Here is a 21370-nt window from a genome sequence, read left to right on the forward strand (position 1 = left end):
TAAAAAAACCACACATAATCAAAGATAAATGATATGTACAATATTTAAAAGAGGAAAATATAAGTTAAGATTTACAGCTGTAACTTACTTTAATAATATATTTCTCCAAGGAATTTTTGAGTCTTAGTCTAACCTGGCAGCCAAATATTTTGTATTGATATATTTTCTGGCATTATATAATTAAAAATTAATTTGTAACTCTTTAAAAGTAAGCCAAAGCAGAGGACATTATTTTGAACAGAATTAATGAATCAAACTGTTTTGTAGCAGATTTGGATAAGATTTTTTTCACCAAATCCTTGAAAAACAAAACAGTATCCATTTTAAATAAGACATATTCAAAATATTAAAATTAAGTGCTTTAGGGGGAAAGTTAATGCAACCACAAGAACAAAAATATTTAATATACTTCCTAAAAAAAGCCTACAAACATATTTTGAAGCAAAATTGATCAGACAGTTACAAATAGCTTTGAGAATGTGAAGTTATTTATATACTCTCAGTGTTTTATGATGCAGGAAATAAACACTTCAAAACTTAGAGGGATCATACCTGAAATGGCTTAGAACTGCTGATGAAGAGTGTCTGTCTGATCCATCTGTTTTCTTGATTTCCAAACTTGTACCACACCAGCCACCCCTTAGCATTGCTCACAGTTCTTTGGAAGACTGACAGCTTATAAACTTCTTTTCCAAACATATGATAATGGAAGCGGAAGGCACAGGTTCCATAGCCACAAGGGCTGAAGAGAGGACTAAGCAAAACTGCCTTATCTTGGAACTGGCGTGGCCCAGAGGACTCCAGGTACAGGTAGTGTCCCCTGGCTGTGCCTGTGGTGTGATCCTTTAACGGGCCTGTGTTAACTGTGGGGGTTGGACCCTGTATCCTGATCCAGTCAAAGTCATCCTGTACATCCTGCTCCCAGTTGCACAGCCCATTTTCAAAGTCACACTGTAGGTCAGGGTCTGAAATGTAAAAAAAACAGAATGTCAAAAATAAAAAAGCAGTATCAAAAGGGATGGTGCTTTAATATTTTTTTTTTATCCTTGCAAATATTTATTTCCAATATGCATCTGTCAAATTGCACTTAATTTGTTGAATAAACAGAACTGTGAGTAAAATTATCCATGTTATTAATTTTATGTATTAATAAAATTAAAGACTGTAAACTTCTTTAACTGAAAGTGAACAGATCAAAGGAGTTAAAATTGAGGTTAATTGAATGAAATAAACCACACCATACTGTCTTGTAGGTATATGTGATAAATGATCTAATGTATTTTTGCTTGGCAGATGTAGTCTTAAAAACACATTGGGGTTTAGATCTTTATTATCCTCAATAATATTAACACAATAATTTTACCAAGGTTAAATCAAAGACTTATAACACAACTGCATTTTTTTATTTGACACCAAGGCAAAATGTATTGATTACTTCTAATATAAACCAGTAAAATATGTCAGAATTTGCATTCCAACTTTGTATCTGCTTTTAATAAGCAGTAACTGACATAATAGCATTTTTTTTAATTAAGTTGTTGCATTTAATGGCGTTTAAAACTGCAACTCAAACTTTATCATAAACCTCAAAATGGGTTATAAATAAGCTAGGCATTCCACAAGTTGAAAAACTAAGATAAGCTGGAAAGCCTTCACTTTCTTTTAAATTTACAGCAGTTTAAAGTTGATATTCAGCAATTATTGCTGCAGACTGATATCACCTCGAGCATGTAAGGTGCCCCCCATTCTCAAACTGATTGTGATTTGCATAATTCAGTTACCTCAGGAAGTGATAAAGCAAATGCTAGTTAATTTTATTTTATATTAATGTTCTCAAGTTCTTAAAATTGATGAATGCATGCTTCAGGGGAAAAACCATCAACAGCACCCTTCAGCACTTAAGGTCAATGTCAAAAATGGGAACGACTCATAGTTTCCTCAGTACTTTCAAGTGCTTTCTTTGAAGGGGACAAAGAGGTAAAGCATGATTCTTAACTTTAATATAGATATTTTAACTTTTTTTTGATAGATGTAGGTCCTAAGAAGAGGTAGGACATACACTCCTCTCAGTCCATCAGTATGTCTGTACGTGTGTCAGTAAAATCAAAGATAGCACCTTGACTTTACATCCTCCCTTTTAAAATAAACTTGTGATGAATGTTCATGTTTTACACAAGATAAAGAAATATAGCTGATTTGGATAAAGGAGAGAGAATTCCCTTTACCCTCAGTTTAACTCATCATATGCATTTAAGTTTAAAATTACCATTCAGTTCTATCTCTAACTATGCTGAGTGGAATCATTACTGGCTGTAGCAATTCTGTGCTCTTTCAGTCCAGGGGTGAATTGGCAGGTCAACTTTTGAGTGGTGTTAGTCAGCAATGCTGGAGAGTACTCACCACAGCTGTCTTCATCTGATCCATCCCCACAGTCATCCACAAGATCACAGACCAACAAACTGTCAATACACGCTTTCGTGTCTCTGCACCAGAAGCGATTTGGACCTTCACAACTCAATGCTGCAGGCGGGAGAGCACAGTTCTCAAAGCTAATATCATCAATTGCTGAGACACCATCATAAACACCCAGACTGATTTTATCAAGAGAAAATTGGAACGGATGTGGAAGGCGTCCAAGCTGAATGACTGCCTTCAGCCACTGATTTCCCTCGCTGTAGTATGTCCTCCAAAGGACAGTAGGCTGTCTCAGCCCATCCTCAAGCAATCGCAGCTCTGCTGCCCCAACTGACTGTCCGTAATTGTAATACCTAAAATGAGAAAAATAGGAATGTTGAGTGGGCAAATGATGAAAATGAACTACATCAGTTACAATGATCACTATATTTTCTGTTATATCTCTGTGATATATAGGAAGTCCACAGGGCCTGTAAGTCAATCCATTTTCTGAATGATGGTAAGATAGGCTGCTATATCAGTCTAGGCCACATCTCAAGAATTGAAGGTTTTGAGAGAAGAAGCATACTTCATTAAATTGAAACCCAGAACTGAAGAGTCACATTTGCTTTTATATTCAGCAATGAACACTGCTCACTCAGATGTATAATTTCTTTTTATAAATTTAATTCAGTACATGATTGTAAAGTTTTCAAGAAGGAAAAACAGAACACCTACTGAATGCATAAGTGCGCTCTCTATCTACGTTAGTTTTTGTTAACATGTTGCCTTCTAAGCCTTCAGCATTTAAAACTGACAAATACTTAGGTTGGCAATTGTACAACAAAACTGGGAGCAGAAGCACATATACAACCAACGCTTGTAATATCCAAATTCAAGTAATGAATCTTGGATAAAAAGACAGTTCCACTTCCTATGACAGATGTATTTGACACCACTGAGATAAACTGCACTTAATTGTTATTAAGGTCAGGTCAAACCTTTATTTAAACAGTGACACCAGTTTGGCCTTATAAAACAAGTTATCAAAGCAATATTTTTTCTGTCTATCTTTCACAAGTTTGCACAAAGACTGAGACAAGAAAATTACTGAAAATGTTTGTTTGGGCTTGATTGTTGATTTTAGTTGTGGGGTTTTATTGGTTTGGTTTGGTTTGGTTTTCTCTGTGTATATGAAAAAATAAGTGGAAGCAGAGAACCGATTCTCACACGGGAACTTCTGCTTAATAATAATGACATCTAATTTTGGATACTCAAGGTGAATCAAGAATCTATTAGATTTTTCAATGTTTTCCTTTTCTTGAAAAAAAATTCACATTTTCAAATTATTAACCAAACAAAGAATTAACCACAGAATTGTAAGCAAAAGAACTGTGATATTTGTCCATGTATATACAGGCACAATCCTTTGTTATAATTTTGCTCAGAGCCTGACAACAACATCATGTCATGTTTCACTTCTTTCCTGCATGTGTTTCATCTTACATCTGTGTTGTCCACAATGAAGACTATATGCTGACAGAATAAAATGAAGTAAATACTTCTGAGAAAGATGTATCTATTTCAAACTATAACCTCAATTTCAGTTCAAGAGAAGCAATGTGAGATAATCCAGGAATTCTAAATGTGAAATATTTCATACCAAAAGGACAGTGTGCAATTTGATCCTGTTTGCCTGAACTTTGGGCTTTTTAGCCGAGCTATTTGTGAAACACTGTTGCTGCTCTTCAGAATGAACATAAAATGACCTGTTAAAATAAAACAAAAAACAACTTTTCAGGCTCAAGAAATAAAGGGTTCATAAAGGTTTTTACAGCATTCATGGCCATCACTTAAAATCTTGTTAAGAAGCAGGTTTATCTATTCCACTTCTCTGTTTGTGGGCCTGGCTTGTCTTACCTTCAGATTTATTATAGGTGTGATCCCGTGGAGGAGCTTGCTTCTGAAAGGCAGGTGGAAGAGCATTGCTGGAGCTTCTTACCCAGTCAAAGTCATCTCCATTTACAGCTTCAAACCAGCCACAGTTCTCTCTTTCAAAGTCACACACAGCAGCTGGAACAAGGAAAGAGACATTTCATTTCTATATACAACATTACCAAAAAAGCTTTGCAGTATGAAAAGTAAATAAAATGTTTCTAATATGTCATCAATATTCCAGAAGTAAGTCTAGGAAAGGGCTGTGGACAGGCAGAGTGGCTTTGTACCAGACATAAGGTATTTGCTTAGTAACAGCTGAGTAAAAGAGCATCCACAGAGGAGCAGCCTAGCCATCGCTATGTGCACTGCTCTCAGTGAAACAGACCCTTCTCTCTTGGGGTGCTTCAGCCAAAGCACTCAGAGCAGGACAGGAGGTGCTGAAAACAAAACTCACAGTCCTCCTGGTATGGAGCAAGAACACTGGGCACACAAAGCAGCCACAAACCTTCTGCAAGATCTGTTTTCTTGTGGGAGCCAGAAATTAAATCCCTTTTTTCCTAAATGCCAGCAAATATGTTAATGATAACAAAATCCTCCCTCTGTTCATAATTGGAATGAAGTTAAATATCAGGCATTAGTGAGAAACTATGACATTGGTAATCTATGCAACACAAACTACTGAAGTGAAAAACATCTAAAAAGCAAATTCAGCTGCATTCTTCAATTCTTCAATTAAAAGAGCAGTGATATTTTAGACAATGTATATATTACAGATACAGGGGGAAAGAAAGAGTGGAAGGGTGTCATTTATGAATGAATGTAAATTAACACAGAATCATGGAATGGTCTGGGTTGGAAGGGACCTTAAAGATCTTTTAGTTCCAGCCCCCTTGTCATAGGCAGGGACAGCTCCCCTAGACCAGGCTGTTCAGAGCCCCATCCAGCCTGGCCTGGAACACTTCCAGGGATGGGCTATTCACAACTTTTCTGGGCAACCTGCTCCAGTGACTCATCACTCCCACAGTAAAGAATTCCATTTCATCAGGTTTTTCTCCCGGGTATTTTTAAAAAATCTTCATTAAATAACAAAATTATATTTTTTTTATAATTTAAAAAAATCTGGTATTTTAAAAAAGTCTTCATTAAATAACAAAATTTTAATTTTTTTATTCCTGCAAATATAAAAGGCTTGAAATGGAAAACATAAAGGGAATTAAAGACTTTAAGAAATAATTTATTAATCATATGCATAAAATAAATAAAGCAAATATTCAGGCATGACTGTCAGAATTCTGCCATTATTGTATAATTCTTATCACAGTTTTCAGTCATCATATTATTCTATGGTCATAGAACATGCACATATCAGAATCACATGAAGTCCCCTGAAGAATAAGATCACATTAGTGTTTATTTATGAAAAACATGCAAGGTTTTTTCCATTTGTTGTGTTGAATTTTGTTTGTTTTCCTCTTTAGAAACCATGTTACACTAATTATATACATTTTTTAAAAGTAATGAAAAATTAATAATGAGGCATATTAGTAGTATTGATAGGTATAGCTTCTAAAAAGAGAAGGTTTTCTAAATTATTGTCAATTAAAAGTCCACAGCTTCAAAAAAAAATTCCACAAATGTAGAAGAACAAATAATGTTTAAGAGATCCAATAAAATATATATTTTCTCTACATATGGTTTATGTGGGTCAGAAATGCCTCTGATAAGATGGTGCAAATCAATTGTGACTAAAAAACAGAAGGAAGGAATTTTTTGACAGAAAGTTTTGATAGAATAAAATGAAGACAAAATATATCTGCAAACATTCAAGGACCTAAGCATGAGAGGAATTATTGAAAATCCCCAGAGAGAATATCATGAAAAAGGAATATGGACAGCTATTTTTGATTTGCTTTTTACTCAATTGAAGAAACCATCACATATTCCCAGGAGAACAGCCACAAAGTATATGACAGACCTTGGACACAGATGGTTACACCAAATGAGGCAAATAAACAAGATAAAACAGTTAAGTCTGAGCCCAGACTTCTTGCATCTGTAACTTGTAACACAGACAAAACAGAGAAGAAAGGATTCACTAGACCATTTAGCTTAAGCATGGATGAGTACAGTGAGATAAAATAACCCTGAAACCTTCAACTAAGTCTCAAACCAACTATTTAACTAGGGAAAATACCAGAATACAGAATGCTGGTAGAGCCTGGGTGAAATGCACTTGGATCTTGATGCTTGATAACACTTCAATTATCTAATTGTCTTGTCCCATAACTTCTTTGACTGGTAGTTTCATTTCAGACAGATTATTCAGGAAAAAAGTCTCTTGATTGGGTACTTTTGTTCTTTCTCTCACAGTGAACTCAACAATCTAATCTGCCTTCTCTCCTAAGACTTTTGGTTTTGCTTTTCTCCAATTTCTTCCTATTTGCTTTTCTCCTATTTATTTTTATTCCTTTTTTTTGTTCTCACATGCTGTGTATATACTCTAATCTCACATGAGCCTATGTACTCTGCCAGGCTGTCTGCTCTTCATGTGCTGATGAATTTATTGCTAGTGTTTCTTAAACTTGTTTTGTCATCCTTATTATGTTTTTACATTTAACCAACCAAAATTTGTCATCTTTTCTATATTTTTGATTTAGAAAATACTTCAACCATTTGTTTGATGCTGTTTAACCCCTTGTGTTATCCAAATGTATGAATACATTTTTCTTTGCTGCCCCTTTCAGCATTGTTTCTAACAAGCTCCCTCCCCAATCACGAAGGAATCAGAGATCTTGTGAGCATTGCATTTCAGAGTGGTTGGCTTTGCTGATGCTTTGAGCAAGCTGCCTTTACACCTTCAACAGATTCAGTTTTCTCTGACCTGACTTGCTACCACAAAACTCCAGATTTCTTTCTGGTGTTGGGCTCTTATGCAAAGTACTTTTTCCCTTTCTGTCTTGAGGAGTTTTTTTTCTAAGACCTTCACAAATCAGACGTGCAGTTTGTCTGTTAGCTGAGTGATGCCTAACATGAATTTAATAAACAGTCTTGCTCAGAACAGTATTTTAAAAACAAGTATTTAAGATATTAGCATTTCTTCAAGAACGGAAGTTCATAAATCTCTAAAACCCCCAAAATCTCTGCTTGTCTTTCAGCCCTTGTAAGTTTATACAGAATGTATCATAAATAAAAAATCCAGGTGAAGAGATAACATCATCATTACTAGTGTATAATATTTTCCTTTATTTAAAAAAATGTTTCTAAAACTTCCAATATCCCAATAAACTTTAACTAATTTTCAAACTGTAATTATAAGATAAATTTAGGAATTTATTGCAAATGGCAATATAAATGGCAAAAAATAAAATTATCATCAGTTCTAGGAACCAGTTTAACTCTGGACAAAACCCTCTTAAACTATTTTAACTCTCTTTACAATACAAACAACCTGCCTTCCCATTTTTATGTTTCCTATTCCAGCCACTATTTACTAATTCCATTACATACACTCTATCAAATATCACCATAATTTGCTGGTGCAGTGGCCTGATTTCTACAGTGACAAACTAAATAGAGAACAGTTAAAAAAATAACTGCAAAAGTTCATCAGCAAGAAGCACTGCTAACTGAAACAAATGAACGAAAAAACAAAAGACAAAAAGCAAGTCACTACTTGAAGGTCAAACAAGTCTGATCTTTATAAAATCCAAGGCAAAGTTCCCCCTTCCCTCAATTTTGACCTCCAAATAATAATTGCTGCTATTTTGAAAAAAACAAAACCAAAAAATGCACACTTAAACATAAAGGTTTAAATCTAATAGATGTGGTAGTCTCCTCTGTGGATGGCTACAAAAACAAAGTACTCCTGAACTTTTTTTTTTTTTTTTTGCTAAATTCTGTTGGGAAATCCATTTCAATAGCCATGAAATTGCAACAGACTTCTTTGTGATTTCAGTCATGTGGGCTGTTTTGTACTAGAGAGACATGATTTGTACATACCACAGAGGTGTATATCACTTGTGAAATGAGAAATAGCTTTGCATGTAAGGAAGGCAAAATATGCAGATTAAAAAGGTTTTGTTATAAATAAATCTTGTGATATCACTATGCACCTACATTTTTAACAACTAATTGCACTAAATGTCTCCTAACTTAGCTGTAGGACTTACAAAGATTGACATTTTTACAGAGGGAAAATAAAATTCTAAAAAAAAAAATCTATAAAACTGAAGGGAAAGTTGCAGTTTTTACCAAACTATGCAAAAATAAGGTCCAGTGGTGACTATTCAGGTCCTCTTGTTATTCATCCTGTTTTCTCTGCCACCAAAGCTCATTCAATATTTTTTATCAAAGTGCATAATTTGCTGGAAACCAAATGAGTAACTATGAAATGGGACATAGGTGTTGCCCAAAAAATACTATGTAGGTATTTGCTAAATGAAGTAGACAAGTTACACTTATGACTTCTGGCTTCTACAGAAATTCTGAAAGTGTCTGTGTTGTCTGTTGGAAAAATGCCCTTGCTCTTTCCTCAATGCTTTTCTTTTCCACAGCTTACTACCCATTTTACCTATTACACAACTGCGCTTCTGTGACCCCTTATCTCAGTCCTAGTATCACTGGAAAACTGGAAATCCTCACTCTCTTACTTCATTTCCCCAAGCTGCTCCCTGATCCAGGTCCTCTCATCTAGTCTCAGCTCTCTGTCACTTAATGGCCACATTTTATACTGATCCCTCCCAAAATATCACTGTTCCACATTTGTATTCTTCATTCCCATTCTCTCCTTGTTTTATTCCCTCTTACCAGACATTTAATCTTCCATTATTTTTCTCTCTCCTGACACTTTGATCAGCTGCTCCCAGTTCTCTCCCCAGAGCAGCCCAGGTCTCCCCTGCCCTGGCTGCTTCCAGCCCCGTGGTATCTTCTCTCCTGCACCAGCAAGCTCGAGCAATGCAGCCTTTGCAGCCATTTCTTCCCCACTGTCAAAGGTATTTTCCTTTCTCTCTAGATGGGATTTCAGTCCCATCCCTTCCCCATTTAACTTTCATGAGTTGATTCTTATGCAGTTATCTAGGCACTTCCAGTATTAGGTACCTTCTCCAATTTACAACCTGGCAATCTTTTCTCTCCTTGAACTTAAGCCCATCTCTCTGAGCTGGCTGGTGTTTCTGGTCTCACCTTCAAGAATTACTGATTTGCCTGGCTGAAACAGAGTAGCAAGCATATGAGACAGATATTTTGGAATGAAAGATCTGACTCTACAAATGAGATTTAGGAAGAGTTACTGTATAATTAGAGCAGAAATGTTATGCTTTGCCAAGATTAGTAAAAGGAAATATGGGGAATTTTTCTTATAATACTGAGGAGATTTTTATTACTCATATGAAGGTAACCATTAGAAACAAAATAATGTTTATCTTTAAACAATTATGCCACTAAAGTAGTTTTTAAGAACCAATATGTGCATCCTTCTCTTTACTTGCCTTCTAACTCAAATTAAGGTACATAAAACTGTGTACAAACTTATAGATTATGTCCAGTTTATGAATTACTTCATTTAAGGCTAGCCTTAGCAAGCTTGTGCTTCCCTAATTTGTACACCATAGAAAATAACTATTAAATTCATCTTTCATTTAGACATAAACACAAAACAATACCATGTGTTTATGTGTGCTGGTTTGGGCTGGGATGTAGTTAATTTTCTTCACAGTAGCTGATAAAGGGCTGTTTTTTGGATTTGTGCTGGAAACAGTGTTGATTATTTTAATTATTGCTGAGCAATATTTATATAGACTCAAGGCCTGTCCTGCTCCTCACACTGCCCCACCAGCTTGGAGGGTGGGAATGCACAAAGAGCTGTGAGGAGACACATCCAGGACAGCTGACCCCAAGTGAACAAAGGGATAGCCTACATCCTGTGGTATCACACTCAGCAGTAGACCAGGGGAGATGTTCCAAGTGGTGGCGTTGATCTTCCCAAGTCACCTTAATGTGTAATGCTCCCCTGGGGATGGCTGAACACCTGCCTGCCCACAGGGTGAATGAAATCCTTGCTCTGCTTTGCTTGTGTGCATGGCTTTTGCTTTCCCTATTAAACTGTCTTTATCTTGATCCACGAGTTTTCTCACCTTTACTCATCTGATTCTCTCTCCCATCCTACCAGGGGAGAAGGTCAGCTGATATGTGGGGCAGACCTGGGGGTTCAGCCATGGCAGTCTTTTCTGGCACATGTGGCTTGGAGGGTTTGAGATAATGACAGGTGTTCTTGGAATGTGTTGGATCAAATTTATAGCTTATATGGATTTTTAGATATTAATTGGCACACTCCTGCACTTGCCATGGGGCCTGCTTTCCTGACTGTTCATTAGAGCCTGGTGCTTACCATTGGCTGCTTCTCGTTTCATTTCTTACTGACTTCTAATCTCCTTCCTCTGCTGTGCCTGGAGCACTTTGATACCAACCCAGGTGATGTGCCTGCTGGCTCATGGCCAGGTCACTGCTGCTGCTGGAGCTCCAGTGTGCACTGGAGTCAAGGGGACAGTGACCTGTGGGTGAGGCCACGTGAGACTGGGACTGCCTGGGGTGTCTGTGGCTGAGAGCACAGCAGAGCAGGTACATCTTGAAGCACCTGTGGCCGTGGTTATGTCTATGGGGCAGCAGGTGTAACTCTGAAGGGTAAATCCATGCTGGAGAAAGTGCACCTCAAAGGATCTATGGCTGTGGGTGAGTCAGTGCTGCAACAGGTGTGCCTCGATACATCAGTGACTCGAGGTCAGAACCTCAAAGCATGAGACCATGGACAAACCTGTAAAAATATGCTATGTTTCATATAAATGTAAATTATTTCTTATTTATTTTATATAGAAACCCATATAATCATGCACGATAATCCACACCATAAGTAGACAGAAAAAAAAAAAAAAAGAACAGACACATATGACAGAGCATAAGGGAGAAATTAGCAAAGGTCAGACAGAATATCAAGAATACATTTATGTTACCAGATTGCTTTTCAACCTGATCTTATTCTTATTCCATCAACATAATTCTTAGGGTGCAAAAGTGTGCATTTATACTGCACCAAATGCATCAGATGTAGACCACAGAAGTCATGCTGCACATTTATCTTCCAGAGCACAAGCACACAATGTGATAGGTGTGTTAGGTCACTGCTGTAAATCTGCAGTTTGAAAAAGGCTGTCCCATTTCTCCTCTGCTTTAATGCATGGAAGTCAAGTATAAAAAGTATAAAAGCTTTATGGCCATAGTAAATTCTTCATCTGTAGAAGAAAAGCTGTGATCTAATAGTCAGGGGTAGCAGCTCTCAATAGAGAAAATATTTTGGCAGTCCCAAAAGTGGTAATCTTCAACTGAATTCTTTCTGGCCTGACAGAAAAATGGGTACTCATTTGAGTAGAAGTGAAAATCAAGAGATATCTCAAGGATTGATATTGAGAGTTTAAAAAATTGTATGGAGACCTTGCTTATTCAGTGGGTGTAGTGGACCCAGGCATCTAACTTAATCATCTTGCTGGAATTTAAGATTATAATATTTAAAGGGAACATATTTTGAAAGACATTTTAAGCCCATGTAATATTCTTGCCTGGTCCTCATACAAAGAGAAAAACATTAACAAGGTCAAGGTGCATGCAATCACTGTTAGATGGAACACCATGGGAAAAAATCTTAATATTGATGAAAACAGCAATGTAGTTGGAAGAGGTGAACCAAAATCTGTGCTTAGCCAAGTTCAGAAATAAGGAAAATTGAGAAATATTAAATAATTGCATCCAAGAGTAGGAATATGCAAATAAAATATAGAAAGTAATGATATACTACATAAGCAGGAAGATGATGAAATACTATTTGAAAAGAATTATAAGAGCTATTCTAGTGCTGCAGACTACCAGATTAATGTGCTGAAAGGCAAGTTTATTGCTTAGAAACAGTGAACTTGCCAAACTGCTTGCAGTGTCCTTTGTGTACCTACATTCTGCTTCCCACATTACAAGCTGTACTGCTTGCACACATTGAGCCAGCTCAGCAGTAACAATGATTTATAAGTCAGCAATATACTTAGAGCAAAGATCACCATAAATATAATGGTTCCAAAGTTTAACCTTTAGCATGGCATTGTTAATGTATTGTCTTGACAAATGAGACTTGGGTATAATAAAAGATTCTTCAGTCATATAATTAGAGGAAAAAAGAAAAAAAATCAGTTGCCATATAGGCTACTTGTAATTAAGTCTGGTCTAGGAGCACCTAGCTGGACATTTGTCTTCAACCAAAGGTACAATGTTGAAATGGAAACAAAGGCTGGATAGTTAAAAGGAAATATAAATGGCCACAAAAACCAGATCTTTATTTTCCTGATTAAAAGTTATCACTTCACTGCTATCCCGGTGCAGTGAAAGTTTCATACAGCTAAATTTATTTAGAACATTTTTTAATTAAACTATTGATTTGGAAGTGTTATTCTTTTGTCAGAGAACAAATACCTGAATTTAAAAAGGGTAATGGGAGAAAAAACCAGACTATCATAACCCAATGCTTCATAAGGTATGTAACCATAAGTAAAGTAGAAAAAAAATCAATAAATTAAACATGGAATGTTTTAACATGAGTAACACGGACAGGAAAGTAGAAAAGAAGTAAAAACTCTTCTCAGTTGTGCCTAGTGAAATGAGAAGAAGCAACAGACACTTGTTTTACTGCAAGGTAGATCAAACACTGGAACAGGGTGTCCTGGCTGGGTGGGTAGCCTCCATTCTCACAGGTATTCCCAACCTAGCTCTGCCAAACTCAGGGTATTCGGCTCTGGCGGCCTTGCTTCAAGCAGGGTGTTGTTTAACCACTAAATAATCTTCAAATATGACTTCCAACCTCAGCTGTGCCTCAGTAACATCAGAATTTTCTTTACTCTGGCCCACAAGAGGAAAGATATTCTGGTTAGTGAACACTCAATAGTAATTTCTGATTTTAGCTAGGCAAGCTGCTATCTAGTAAAACAAAATGCAGTTTTGTATGTCAAATTTCTGTATATTTTGGATAACAGTCTTTCTAAACACTTAAAACCCTCAATATTAGTGCTCTAGCTGAAAAAGATTCAATGCTAAAATTGAAGAGAAATTGTATAGAAGCTGTAATTATTTCATTTACCTGCTAATAGTCAAATAGATCTTTGTTTATCAGAGCAACTCTCAAATCTCCAAATAAAAACCATAAAATATGAACAGTGAAATTGGATTATAATAGCACCTCTAAAGAAGTTTATATTTTTAGATGAGTAACAGGGCACAGAAAATAATTTGAGGATCTTGTCTACAATATTTTTGTTGAATGTGTTAGAAAGCATCATGCTCTATTTTTAAAAAGAAAACTTACATTAAATAAGGCTCATGGCAACTCTTGAAAATGCATCACAAATTCTACAGCAAAGCTGGTGGTTCAAAGCAAGAGACTAATTTTCAAAAGTGCAAAGTATAACTGTGATTTCTTATGCAAAGCAGGAAATTGAATGAATCAAAAAGACTTTTGAAGCTGCATATTAGAGACCCTGAAACAGTTCCCAGCTCCCTGCTAACTGTACAGTGGAGAGGGATTCTGAGATGCATCACCTCCCTCTACTTTCCCACGTGTTTGTTTCCATGCAGAGAAAGCCCAAGCATGTGGTCCTGACAGGAGTCACAGCTCATCCAAACAGAAGATGCTGACTCTGCTTAAATTGTATCTGTGACTAGGCTCGTGGTACAGCTGTGGTACTGCTGTGGCATCTTCACATCAAAAGTAAGCATACAAAACATATAATTTGAATGCAAGTCTGTGACCAGTGCATTAGAATTATAAAATAAAATACTATCTTTTAAGGAGCATCTTCTACTAAATAATTAATCAAAACCTTTTCTCCTGGTTTTAATGCTAAGAGAGAGGTAGTTGCTACAGAAACTGAAAGGGGAAAAATCACAGAACAGAATCAAAGTGAAGCAACTATATCTCGAGAGCTCTTACTTTTAATTAAATTTCAAGATTTATGAGGTCATGAAAGCATTGCAAATAGACAAAGGAACATAGTCACAGGAGCTTAACAACGTAGATTTCAAAGTTTTCACTTACGGCATTTGGTTTCATCGTGGTTATTGGGGCAGTCAGGCTTAAAATCACAAAGTTTATCAGGCGAAATACATTGCCCATTCCCACATGAAAAAAATCCCACTGGACAGTAAAAAGATGAAGCCCTGGCATCTGCAGATTCTCTTTCCCCTTAAAAATCAGAAAAAGACATGTAAGTAAACCCACAAGTATGTAAAATTATAAGAAGTGCTTTTTATCTCCTTTTAATATAGCAATGTGCTCAGCACAAGGAACAGATCAGCACCTATGCAGTGTACTAGATTATATCACAGCTGAGAAGAAACACAGCTGATCTCCATGTCTGATGGCCTTAAACTAAATCTTACTCTCCACAATATTCAAACTTCCATGTGAAAAGTTATCAAATACACCTTGGTGTCGCAGAGCCTGGCTCCTGCTCAGAGGCCAGAGGCTGGTACAGCTCCCTGCTCTTTCCCTGGGAGCCAGGTGCAGGTTTTCCACCAAACCTGTCTGCTGTAGCTCTGCTCTCTCTGTGCTCAGGTCACAATGAAAGCTGCAAGAAGCCAAAATTGGGTGCTGCACCATTACTAGCCTGTACCTCAATGGACACACTAGAAAATACCCCAAATTTCAATGAATGGGGAAACCAAATGCCAGGGTCTGCTGGTTTTTCTTTGGTAGATTTCTGGAAAATGAGTAAGTGAGAGGAATGATGAGCAGCTTTTCATGCCCTTTGTTTAACTTAACTTTATCTTAACTTTTTAAAATACTCATATTTCTATCCAGACAGAGATTATAAAAAAATATAACTCCCTTCTAAAGACAATATCTTTGTGATTAATGGGTAAATGAGGGAGTTGTAAGGAAAATAATTAAAGCAAGTAAATGTTTCTCTAAATACCTCAACCCCACTGTATATAGGGGTCAGAGAAGCCCTTAAAAACACAATACTGAAGTTCTCTATAATGCCTTTAAATTTTTGGATATTAAATTCAGATACCTGATGTCTATAAGTCATCAACATCACCCCTGACTGCACATGTGCCCATGCCATTTTTGAAAAGCAGCTGTTAGCATCAAGAGAACCACAAGCAGCAGTCTGACAGGTCATGTTGTTTTATATTCCCATCCACTGGCTCTTTAAGACTACAGTGTGAGTACAAAGATGAGTTTGGTGGGCATTTATTATATATGTCAGATATTTAGTAGTAATGATGGGAGAAACCTTTTGGCCTAAAGGTAAAGCAGCAGAATTTGCTCTTTAGTGGAAAATATAGGATGTCTTGCTTCTGCCTCTGCATCCAAACATGAATGTGAGCAGGTACTACATAGCAAGTGGTACCAGGAAATTCCCACCAGAGCTCACTTTGCAGAATTAGAGCAAACTTCTTATAGCAGCTAATGTGTAACACAAGGATGACAGCCTTCCTTATAGAGCCATAGAATGGTTTGTATTGGGAAGGACCTTAAAGATCATCTAGTCTGCCATGGGCAGAGTCAAAAACCCATCCAACACAGCCTGGAACACCTCCAGGGAGGTGATTGATTACAGCATACAGACTTTTTTTCTCAGATTATCCTCTATTTTTTTTAAAGTACCTTCAAGTTGTCAGTAAAATAAGTTATATATAGCAGACATTGGGGAAAATGTATTGAAAACCATGAAACTTGCCTTCATTTTTCTGGCTGACTCCTAGGAGTGATCTATCCACAACCTCACATACCCCAGTTATACTGATATCATCAACAGCAACAGTAGCATTTGTTGCTAGAATAGTACCTCGCAAGATAATCTGTAAAAACAGAAAAAAAAAAAGTTAACTCATTAAAGGTGACATGATAAAAAGACACAAACAGACACACATTTATTTACATATTCATTTATAATTTCTGATATCTGCAAAGGAACTAAATAGTTCCTACAACCAACTCTGAACATCAGCCAGAAAAAACTACAACTGAGATTTGGTCAGGTCAGAAATTTGCTCCTCCACTGTCAAAGCCATAACTACTTTTACCTAGGGAATGTTTTGCAACCCAGATGACCTCTCTTCAATCAAAACTGGTAAAAGTCTATTGAATGAATGGTCTTCCTGCTGGAGTACATAAAATTTAAATATCTTCTTAAAGTAGCTATGGTTACCAAATATGATGATTTACACCACCATTTAATTGTGTTCATCTGACCTATGCCTGATGAAGTTAGCAATGTGGTACAATAAATGAAGGGATAGATTGCAAATTGAAGTACCTGCACTGTCAGCCTCACCTCTGTGTCTGGGCAGATCATGGAACAGATCCTCCTACAAGTTATGCTAAGGCACAGGGAGGACAGGGAGGTGACTTGAGGCAGCCAGCATGACTTCAACAAGGGCAAGTCCTGCCTGACCAGCCCAGTGGCCCTCTATGATGAAGTGACTGCATCAGTGACAGGTTATGGCTCCCATATCTGGACTTCTGTAAAGCCTTTGACATGGCCCCCATAACATCCCGCTCTTCAAATTGGAGAGAGATGGATTTGATGGAGGATAAAGAGTTTTTAGGTGGATAAAGAATTGGTTGCATGTTCACATCCAGAGGGTGGTGGTCAACAGCTCAGAGTCCTGATGAACATCAGTGAGAAGTGGTGCCCCTCAGGGGTCCATATTTGGACCAGTGTCATTTAATATCTTCATTAATGTCATCGAGCGCACCCTCAACAAGTTTGCAGTGGTGCACCAAGCTGAGTGGTGCAGCTGACATGCCTGAAGGACAGGATGCCATCCAGAGGGACCTGGACAAGCTCGAGAAGTGGCCCATGGGAATCTCATGAGGTTCAACAAGATCAAGTGAAAGGGCTGGGATATCTCCCAGTATCCACACAGGCTATGGATGAAGGGATTGAGAGCAGCCCTGCCCAGAGGGACCTGGGAGTGCTGGAGGATGAGAGGCTGGACATGACCCAGCCATGTTCACTCCCAGCCCAGAGAGCCAAACATGCCCTGGGCTGCATCAAACACAGCCTGGGCAGCAGGGCAGGGAGAGGATTCTGCCCCTCTAATCTGCACTTGTGAGAGACCAGAGTATTGTGTCAGGCTCTGGGGTCCCCAGAACCTATTGGAGTGAGTGTAGAAGAGGTCAACAAGTTGATCAGAGGGAAGCAACACCTCTCCTATGAGGAAAGGTTGAGAGAATTGGGTTTATTCAGCCTCAAAATGAGAAGGCTCCAGAACGACCTAATTGCAGTCTTCAGTACCTGAAGGCAGCCTACAAGAAAGATGGAGAGGGACTACTTACAAGGTCATGTACTAACAGGACAAGTGGAATGGATTCAAACTTAAAAAGAATGGGTTCAGATTGGATATTGGGAAGAAATCTGTTACTTTGAGGGTGCTGAGGCACTGGAATGTTACCCAGGAAAGATGTGGGTGCCCCATCCCTGGAAGTGTTCAAGGCTAGGCTGGATGGAGCTTTGACCAACCTGGTCAAAAGAAAGGTGTCCTTGCCAAGGAGGGGTTGGAGCTAAATAATTTTTGGGGTTCCTTGATATTTTTTACTAAAAGTAATTCTAATGCTTAGAATACTGAAACAATGGCTATGCTCTTTAATAGATGGACCTGTGGAAAAAGCTGAATTAAATCTTTTCATATGACCATTAAAGAACAGAAAGTCTCTTTTTGTATTTTGTCATTAAAAGTAAATTAACTCTAAAGGCCAAAGTAAAATATCTTTTTGAAAGCAATGCAAATGTGATATATAGTTACCTGAAAAGGTAATTTCTCAGCCACACTTTCTACAGGTATATTCACTTTTTTCCATTTCATCTCAGGCAATCCTGAAATGTCATGTAATTTTTCCAAACTTCCATTTAATGTAGTCCTCTTAAAGACAGAAAGCTGGGAATCCTGAGATAACCAGTACCAAAATCTTACCTGTTGAAAGATTTTTGTAATGAAAAGCTTTAAAAAAATATATAATCAATCTGCAATAAATTCAGTACCAAGTAATATATGTACATCATAACAAAGGAAGACATGATGGGTCTAAGCACAGACTTGGCATGAAAGATGGGGATGTTTGAAATCACAGCATGCTGAGGAGCAGTACCCAGTCTAAAGACAAAACTATATTTAAAACTAAAGCTCATTTTTACAATTTACTTTTAACTTGTATGTATCAATGGATGCAGACTGAAGGATATGACTTCCCTTAACTTCTTTATCATAGTAAGCACTTAAGAGATTTCTCAAAGATTATTTTTCTTCACAAATTCTGAATATATGACATTGGTGTGTTAATCTCAGAAGAGCAATCACTGAGATTCTCATATGAAGGAAACCTTATGGTCTTTTATTTCCAAAATCAACATAAATGAATACAATCTGAAGAAAGATTTTTAAAAAGAATCTATTCATCTGAAACAAGCAGATTGACCAATATATGGGAGGAAAATACAAAGACTGTATTTTTTTCTCATGTGGGTGAGACTGCTTGTGAGGCAGAAAAGATAAGAGAATGGTGAGAATCACAGTTCACTCTCCTGCAATACAGAGTAATTTAATAAATTTAATTTTTGTACTGATACATTTAACTTTTTTTAATAATACCCAGGCAAAAATTCAACTCAGAACTGAGGGGAAGAAATAAGATTTTCAAAGACTAATTTTTTTCTTTCCTCCTGAGTTCTTCCTGCTTCTCTACACAGACAAAGATTATAATTTCTTCAACTGCAGTATCCTTACTTCCCTGCAAAAGCCTTGATATTGATAATACTTGTCTCTTCATGAAAGTAAAACAAGAGCTTGATCAGTCATGCAGAAATATTCCTGGTAAAACACACTGCTACATTTTAATATCATCTGGCTTCAGGTCTGGTAGACTCAGTCTCTCAACATTTAATTTTACCACCACTCATGAAAATCATGTCTTATATAAAATAATCTTGATCCTTATTAATAAATTGAATACCTTCATGTAGCTCATTCCCCCAGCAAAAAAGCTTAAGAAATAGAAAGCAGCAGGTGTACAAACACTTTCCAAAGTAAGTGTATGAAGAACTACACTCTAAACAATTTAGATGGCCTTTGTCTTTCAAACAGCTTTTCAAACAAATTTATGTTTTCATTAAGTAAGAAATAATGTTACCTTCCTTCTTTATGTCTACATGTCCTACTATACAATGAGTATTGTTTCTATTCAAGAGTCACAAACACAGAGCTGGGACTAGAAATTTGCTTCTACAAGGGCAAAACCTTGAGCTAAATGAAGACGTTTCTTAGCTTACATCTACAAAAAGACCCAGCTACAAGAAGCTGAAGAAAGTTGATACTTCTAAGCTTCAATTAACCAGAAAGTAACAATATAAATCTGTTACCCTTCAACTCAAATATTTTTTTTTATCAACTGGAGCTAAAGAGCTTGTAAAGCTAGCAATAAACATAGATCTCTTTGTGTAGATCCTTTTATCCTCTCAGTGGGATATCCAACAGAGGGCATCATCTCACATTAATAGGCAGAGAGCACAACACATCCTAGTGAGCAACCCCTACTCATTGCTCTTTCCCAGAAATAAAAGTCTGCAGGGATAATGTGGCAGAAAGCCAAATTTCCAGTCCTCAAAAACACTCTCCTGACAGACACGTACCGTTAGGTAAGAACTTGCTCTAGCTTTTGTTGGATCTAAGAATTTTAAATTCATTCAATACATGCATACTTATGATACAACTTGCTTCTTTTCTGACTTTGAAGTAGAGAAAAATATGTGCATTCCCACTGCATCTGTGTTTATTTTGAATGCAGACCAAACTCTGCAACAGATCTTACTGGAATAATTCATTGATTCGCATATCAGTGGTGCCCAGTTTGCCTTAAGGGTTTCTAAGATAATCTGAACCTGAAAAGTGCTTATCTCCTCAGCATCAAAGTCAACAAAAGTGAGATGGAGCTGTCTGAACAAATGTGCTGTGAGTACAAAGGCTGTTGGGTGTCCCAGGAATAGTGCACACACTGGGCTTCTGTGGGATGGTTCAGGACTTCTGAGTTCCCTGCAGCAGCATTCTGCTTGAGTTTATCCTGCATCTATTTTATTTCTGGCCTTTTACAACACTAAGAAGTCACGTGAAGATTAAGAACTGCAAGATTGCCTTAAGGGATTGCCAGGAACTGTTCTTGAATTGTTTCAGAGGCTTCTACTCCTCCACTGCAAGTGGCAGCTATTCATCTGAGCTCTGGTAACTCACTGATGTGTGTAGTCCAAGGGAGCTGCAGTTTCAAGTAAAACAGATTTAGCTCAGCTAGCACTTCTTTCTGGTCCCTTCGATGAGATAAAACCTAAGAAGCCTACATCCTGCTGGAATAAAAGTTCTGCCACTTGCTGGGACGTCTAAGTGCATCTCCTTCTTTTCTTTTTTTCTTTTTTTGAAAAAAGCTTTCTTAAGTGGAATTAACAGTTTCTGTTCTACACTGAGTCTTAAAAGTTAAGCAACCAGTCTAAATTTTATTTTGTTCCTTTAAAGCCTCTTTTTTTTTCACAGAACAAAATAAAATTATTTTGGCAAGCTTTCTCTGTCTTTTCCTTTTCTTCTCTCTGACTTTTTAAATAAGGAGGGATTATACAGTATCAGAAGAAAACCACATCATAACTACACAACTTAACTTCTCCTCAGTATGGCATGAGCATTGAAAAGTTAAAGAATAGAAAATAAAAAAGCCTCATGAAAGAAGAAAGAAAAAGGAAAAAAGTTATAAAACTGAGCAGTGTCTATTCATTTTATTCAGTGGACAAAAAGACAAATAAAATTACAGTTGTAATGTAGTGAGTAGTTGCTGTTCATATTTACTGTATTTCTTCAAGTTTTAAGAATACAGAATTTTGTTGAAAAATAAAACCATCTAGTTATAAAACTGCATTTTCATCTTTCATCTAATATTTTTCTATTTTTGTCCTTCCTGATTAATTTT

At 37.0% G+C, this 21370-nt stretch overlaps 1 protein-coding gene across 1 annotated transcript in view; it reads right to left on the reverse strand.

The window, feature by feature from the left end:
- Positions 1–21370, reverse strand: part of MALRD1 (MAM and LDL receptor class A domain containing 1) — a 235075-nt gene that overhangs the window by 173018 nt on the left and 40687 nt on the right. The window contains exons 12-17 of the mRNA XM_059869616.1: positions 18175–18342; positions 16104–16224; positions 4315–4467; positions 4058–4163; positions 2401–2768; positions 553–965 (exon numbers count right to left, since the gene is read on the reverse strand). Coding sequence (XP_059725599.1) covers positions 553–965; positions 2401–2768; positions 4058–4163; positions 4315–4467; positions 16104–16224; positions 18175–18342 — 1329 coding nt within the window. The remainder of the gene's footprint in view (positions 1–552; positions 966–2400; positions 2769–4057; positions 4164–4314; positions 4468–16103; positions 16225–18174; positions 18343–21370) is intronic.

Source organism: Haemorhous mexicanus, chromosome 1 (assembly GCF_027477595.1).
Source record: "Haemorhous mexicanus isolate bHaeMex1 chromosome 1, bHaeMex1.pri, whole genome shotgun sequence".
Lineage (NCBI taxonomy): Eukaryota > Metazoa > Chordata > Aves > Passeriformes > Fringillidae > Haemorhous > Haemorhous mexicanus.